This window comes from Pteropus vampyrus, unplaced genomic scaffold (genome assembly GCF_000151845.1).
Source record: "Pteropus vampyrus isolate Shadow unplaced genomic scaffold, Pvam_2.0 Scaffold25, whole genome shotgun sequence".
NCBI lineage: Eukaryota > Metazoa > Chordata > Mammalia > Chiroptera > Pteropodidae > Pteropus > Pteropus vampyrus.
In genome coordinates, this window is record NW_011888806.1 from 8,826,016 (window position 1) to 8,832,539 (window position 6,524).

The window sequence follows — 6,524 nt, forward strand, 5'->3', positions numbered from 1 at the left end:
TCTCTCTCTCTCTCTCTCTCTCTCTCTCTCTCTCTCTCTCTCTCTCTTTCTCTCTCATCTAGCCTGGTAAATTTTTTAAATATCTTCCTTACATGTTCATACAGCAGCTCATTATAAAGGCATGCAGAGACAAGAACAGAATGTATGAACCGATAGGGAGTGGGAGGCCCAGACCTAATGTGGGTCTAATAAACTGTCATTCCTTCATTTTCTACCTTGGACGAAGATCTCTGGATCAAATTACTTCATGGGATCAGGAAACATGTAAGTTTGAATGGGAGGGATCTGTATTTTATTGATGTAGCCCAGAAGTAAGTACAGTAGATTGAAGGTACCAAAATCATAGAGAGTGATAAGTGTGCTGAGAACACTTAGTATTCTTATCCAACCCATCACTGGGGATGGGAAAGGCATCCCCATTATGATCCTATTATTAGTAAATACCGTTCAAGCAATCTTCTTATCTAAATGTTCGGCCAGTGGAGTCATCACCCTGTAATAGTCTAAAAGACCTAGGATCTGGTCCTGGCATATCAATACTAGCTCGTAGGCTCTTCTGTAAAATGGAATAACTCAGCCCTAGTTGTGAGGCTCAAAAGAGATCAAATAGTGCAGTATTTTCAGAAACTGTAAAACACTACCTGTAGCTATCTCTCTTTCTATATAAACAATATGTTAAAGATATTCTAATTTCTTAGTCTATGTACAATTTCTAATGAGCTGTTTTTCCTTCTTTTATTCATACCAAATCTTCAAAATCTGATCTGTATCCTACATGTACAGTACATCTTAATTGGACCATCCACATCTCAAGTGGCACATGTGGCTACCGAATTGGATAGCACAGGTCTAGGGGCATTAATTGCTGTACTAATAGAAGATGGTTTGGATGATGCCTTTTTCATCCTGAAGGTAATGTATTTATACATGTGCCTCTTGCTTTTAATAATTAATTTGTTTCTCATACCTAACTGTTCTTAATACAGAAGGCATAAAATTGCAGGAAATGCAAGAATCTAGAAAATAATATTTGCCCATTTTTTAGCACCTGCTTACTATGGGCAGGGAAGTCTAGAGACCTGAGTCTTATTTCTGCCAACCTGACATCTCACTTTTGTGTGTGTGTGTGTGTGTGTGTTTTTTTTTTTTTTAGTCAAGGCAGCCCTTGGTTGACCTCACAGATTGCAAAGACCTTGTCAGTTTACAATCCCTTATTTATTTATTTTTTTTTTACGCCTACTGCACCTGGTCTTCCTAGGTGGTCTCCCATCCAAGTACTAACCAGGCCCAACCCTGCTTAGGTTCCGAGATCAGATGGGATCTGGCTTGTTCAGGGTGGCACGGCTATAGACTGACTCACTTTAATTTGTAACATTTCTTATTTATTTCTCCTGTTTCATAACATGGGGATATTGTTATATGTCTTTCCAGTATAGTTAACATTATCCTTACCTCAGATGAAACATGTGTACATCAGAAACCATTAACCAGTAGGCTGATTTTAGTTAAAAATCTAATAGTATCCTCTCAGTCATACCCAATCTAATAATGGTATTATTATTATGCCAAACTAGTCACCCACTTCCATTTTGAATCTAAACTGGGAGTAGAATCCATTGGACAAGTGCAATTGATTTACGCCCAGATATCACTAGTAACCCAGTGTCATTGTATCCACTCCAGTTGCTACTGTATCTGTCTGTTTTTGCTACTTAGCTGTTCCTAGAGCTACAGACCACTCTTGTTCTTATTTCATATATAGATGTATATCTTCCCTTTCTTCCTGCGATGTGTTCTATCTTTCCTCACAGACTGCCGCCTAACCCAGCATAATTTCAAGTAGTTTGAATTTTTCAACAGAAACCAAATTGCTATCCTCCTCTCTCTGTAATTTCTACCTAAACAAAAAAGAGGTGTAAATCACTTCTGGAGAACAGTTTACCAAATGTAAGCTTCCTGCTCTTACTTCCCTCTCAGTATGATTGAGATAGCCCCTAAATCTTGGTATTCAGGAGGATCTCACAAGTCTCATATCATTTTAATTTTATCCAATCACAATATGTCAGAGAAACAAGAAAAATATGTCTTCAGTGTGTTATTCTTTATAAAACAATGCTTTCAGAATACATGTAGCTGTAACTGGATTGAATAGATCTTGATGAAGAAGTTTTCAAGAACAAAGTTGACATTTTAAGTCTAACATTCTGCTTCCATTATAAACATTGAAAAAATTGGCATTATTTTATTTATTTTAATTTTATTTTGAAATAATTTTTAGACTTATTGAAAAGTTGTAAAAAAAAAAAGCAAGCCATAGAGAGTTCCAGTAACATTTCGTATAACTATAGTACAGTTGTCAAAAACCAATAAATTTACATTGGTTCAATATTATAATACTGTTAGCTAAATGGTAGATTTATTTAGATTTCACTAGCTTTTCACTATCCTTTTTCTGTTCAGGATCTGATCTAGGACCTCACATTGCATTTGATTGTTATACATCCTTAGTTTTCTCCAATCAGTGACAATTCCTCAACTTTTTTTTTTTTTCATGACTTTGCCACTTGTTAAGAGTACTTACTTGTCATTATTTTGTAGAATGTCTCTCAATTAGTACTTGATGTTTTCTTGTAATTAGACTGAAGTTATGCATTTTTTGGGAATAAAGAATACCAGAAATAATCCCAGTGGATCATATCAGGGATACACAAAGTCTTTTTATTTTTTATTTTTATTTTTTTAGGTGAGACAATCCTTGGTTGACCTCACAGATTGCAAGGATCTTGTCAACGTACAATCCCTTATTTAAAAAAAAATTTTTTTTACATCTACAGCACCTGGTCTTCCTAGACGGTCTCCCATCCAAGTACTAACCAGTCCTGACCCTGCTTAGCTTAGGAGATCAGACGGGTTCGGGCTTGTTCAGGGTGGCATGGCCGTAGATATGAAGTCTTATTACTGATATTAAACTTGATTAAGGGCTGTTTGCCAGGTGCCCAAGGAAAGTAATAATTTTTCTCTTTGTAACTAGTAGATTGCTTGGCAAAGAAACTTGGACTATGTAAATATCCTGTTTCTACTTAAATTTAATTTTGGACCATTCGAATATCCTATTTCTCTCTAAAATTTTATACACTAATTTTAGTATCCGTTGGTAGAGCTTGATATACATTATGTACTATATTATTCTAATGGCAGTTTGAAAAAAAATTTCTCTCATTCCTTCTATGTTTACTAATTAGAATTCTTCTGTAAGAAAGAGCTGTCCCTCCACCCATTTATTTATTCAATTATTGGTATCAGTACAGACTCATGATTTATTTTATTATATGGGTTTAATCTAATACTCTCATCATGTAATTTGCTGCTCAAATTATTCGAGCTTTAGCCTCTGGGAGCTCTTCTTTCAGGTCGGCCCCTGTGCCCTTTTGACATACCACCATTCCTGTCTCCCGCATTTAAAAGCATTTCCGTACTTTCTGGTGTCATAAAATGCTCCAGGCTCACTTTGCATTTTCCTTCCATGCCTCAACCATGGACTCAACCATTTCCTCAAGACACTCTGGTTCCTTTTTTTGGAGAATGTTATCAGAAACCAAGATATGGGTACTATCTGTGCTACTGGAGTAAATTTGAGCTTTTTAAGTTTAATGTATGACTTAGCGAATGAATGTCTACAAAGAAGAGTGATGCCTTAAATTTCAAACACCATGCAGGACCCGATGTGGCAGCGGAGGCCAAGCTAACCGTTTTCTATAACGGTTGAAGGTTGTTCACTTCCCTTCCCATAATAAGTAAGGGACTTTTCAGTGTCACATCTGATGTAGCACAGACCACCAGCCCTGGTTGGTCACTCCCCTTACGGTCTGCCAACCAATCGAAATACACTTTCCTTATATAGAAAGAACATGCAAGTCTGTAACTATGAGGACTATACGATGTGTATAAAAGGGAAACTCTGCTGTGATCAGGGCTCAGCCTTTGGATGCGAATCCTCTGAGCCAGTGCAGGCACCAATAAACGCTACTTCCTGCTATTGCCTCGGTGTCCCATCTCTCTGTCCGAGTATCCTGCAACACCCATGGTAGTTGTCAATTTGGGTTCGGTCTCTTGTGGGAAAGAAATAAAATTGGCAGGCTCTAGCATTTTTAAGAGTTTCCAGTTTTTCTCAAATGATGACCCATAAAAGTTACAAAACAAACAGAATGGACATAGGAATTTTTATTTATTAGAGTCTTTATAAATAAGCCATTTTTTTCTCCAGCATATTCACTTAAATTATATTCCTACTAATGGCTGAATATATGTGAAGAGGAGATATGCACAGGTCATATCTTTGAGAAGTACTGTTAATCTAAAATAAAAAAAGGCAACAAAAATTTATTTGAGATCCAAAAGAATAGCTATTCCAGCAGAAAGACAAATAGTATTCTGAATAGGTGAAGGCAAGAGGTATTTATGAGAAAGGGAAGGGGAATGATTATATGAACAGAAGAAAGGAATTTCTATGGGTGTCGATAAGCTAAGGAAAAATTTTTATAGGTGCAGATAAGCTAATATAGCTATGCTAATTCTAAAGAATGTCTTTATCAGTCCAATAGTCTTGATAACTGCTATCTTGGTTTTGCAAACAGTTATTTGGGATACAGTGCTGCTTTAGGCACAGTTCAAAGGTTGTTTTGCCCAGTTTTAACATTCTAATGGTTTATAGAGTGAAACTGTAAGACTCCATTTTTGAAGAGGCTTTATTTATATTATTTTCACACAGGTGTATGTATTTTTTATGGTTTATAAAATTGATTATTTATAAAGTAACTCAGGAATGAGGAAATGTATTTTTAAAAATTAAAGCATCATGACCTACATTTGACCAATATAACCATTAGCCACATGTAGCTATTTAAATTTAAGTGAACTGAAATCAAATAACATTACAATATCACTAGAGCATTTCAAGTGCTAAGTAGTTTTCACATGTTTAGTTGACCACAAATCAAAACTCAACTAGGTATGCTGTAAGCAAAAAGGATTTATTTGGGGAAAAGGAAGGATTGCAATTTGGTACATGCAGCCATGGCAAGCCACATACAAGAAGAGAGAGCAAGAGGGAGGAAGTTTTATTTTAGAGGGAAGAAGTTAAGAGGAAGGGCTGTTATATAACCTAAGAGCTCTTGTCACCATAGAGTTCTTCCTGCGGTGCTTTATGACTGATGTAGCGTCGCCATTGCTGTCTTGGTTAAAGTGTCTGTCATAAAATTTGACAGTGTCTAGGGGGGCAGTGCTAGTTTATTCCTCCTCCCTGCATGTCACTGAGGAATGTGGAATTTTTCAGTCTGACCCTGAATTACGTTGATCTGCGTGCGATTCATAAAATAATCACTTACTTGGGCCTTTTTTACAGACCTTTTCGTGTCAAGAACAGATTACCATCTATAAAAGAAGCAATCTGTTGTGTAATTTGTGGTAATAAAGGGAGTTAATTTTTAACTTTGTCTAGTTAAGTATCTCTTGATGGTGCTTCCTAATCTTAGCCTCAGGGTTCGATCTTTGAACTTCTTCCTTAGCTAGAGTATAGGGGTGAGAAAACACCCCTATAGGTTTGTAATTGGGGGACCTGCAAATTAAATCAATAAAAGACATATTAGCAAGAGAAAAGACAGATCAGATTTAATCATGTGGGAAGGGAGTTGACAGAAAAATGTGACTCAAAGAGGCTTTAGACTTTGGGTCTTAAAACCACCTTAATAAGAGAAGGGGAGGGGGAGAAGGGCACTTATGGGAAAATAAGTGGTTTTTAAGAGAGTTAAACGGGCCCTTAGGAAGGTAGAAAGGAAATAGGACAGTTTTGTGACAGGTCTGTTTCAGTATGGTGCCAAATCGTCTTTTACTGTGATGGTAAGAGTCAGCCTTCCCAGGTTGCTTCTGGGAGAGATTTATGACAACTAAGTTCCTTTGAGAGGCTCTGCTTTCAGGCAGACAGGGATTTCGGGAAGTCAAACACCTTCAGCTGAATATAACTGCTGTGCCACATTGGTGTACTCAGCAGCCACTCCTCTTCGACCCTGTCCAGGTCAGGCAAGGCCCAACACCATCTCCAGGACCTCTTCTGTGAACTGTGGACCCTCCAGCCGTCTGCGTCATCTTTGCGTGAGTGTCTAGGAAGTACATGTTCCAAGCCAAGTTTCTAATCTTGTGTCCTGAAATCAAAGTGAATAAAGCATTTCTAGGAGGGAATATTCTACTCTTGTCAGTCAGTGTTCCCGGTGATGTGCCTCGGAGGAGGACTAAGAATTTGTCATTAATACATGAAAATCTACTTAATTATCCATACTTTACAAGGGTGGATTTTATGGTCTGTGAATCATATTTTAATAAACAAATTGGTCATGAGATATGTTATTTTGTCAGTCACCTAATTTTGTGAAGAGTATGGGAGTGAGCTGGAGTGAAAACTGATTGGAGGGGATTCAAGAAGAAAAGGGAGGGAGAGAAACTGGAGGGCTATGGACAGGAACTGTAGAATT

At 37.3% G+C, this 6,524-nt stretch overlaps 2 protein-coding genes and 2 pseudogenes across 3 annotated transcripts in view; 2 read left to right on the forward strand and 2 right to left on the reverse strand.

Annotated features, from left to right (window-relative positions):
- ABCG2 (ATP binding cassette subfamily G member 2 (Junior blood group)) overlaps positions 1 to 6,524 on the forward strand; it is a 159,794-nt gene that overhangs the window by 99,560 nt on the left and 53,710 nt on the right. The gene's annotated exons all lie outside the window — the stretch shown is intronic.
- Positions 1 to 6,524, forward strand: part of LOC105289569 (ATP-binding cassette sub-family G member 2-like) — a 34,262-nt gene that overhangs the window by 4,320 nt on the left and 23,418 nt on the right. The window contains exon 3 of one of the 2 annotated variants that reach the window (XM_023528437.1): positions 227 to 264. The exons of the other annotated variant lie outside the window; for it this stretch is intronic. Coding sequence (XP_023384205.1) covers positions 248 to 264 — 17 coding nt within the window. The 5' untranslated portion in view covers positions 227 to 247. The remainder of the gene's footprint in view (positions 1 to 226; positions 265 to 6,524) is intronic. 2 annotated transcript variants of the gene reach the window in all.
- On the reverse strand, positions 1,234 to 1,352 carry LOC111737321 (annotated as a pseudogene).
- On the reverse strand, positions 2,826 to 2,944 carry LOC111737282 (annotated as a pseudogene).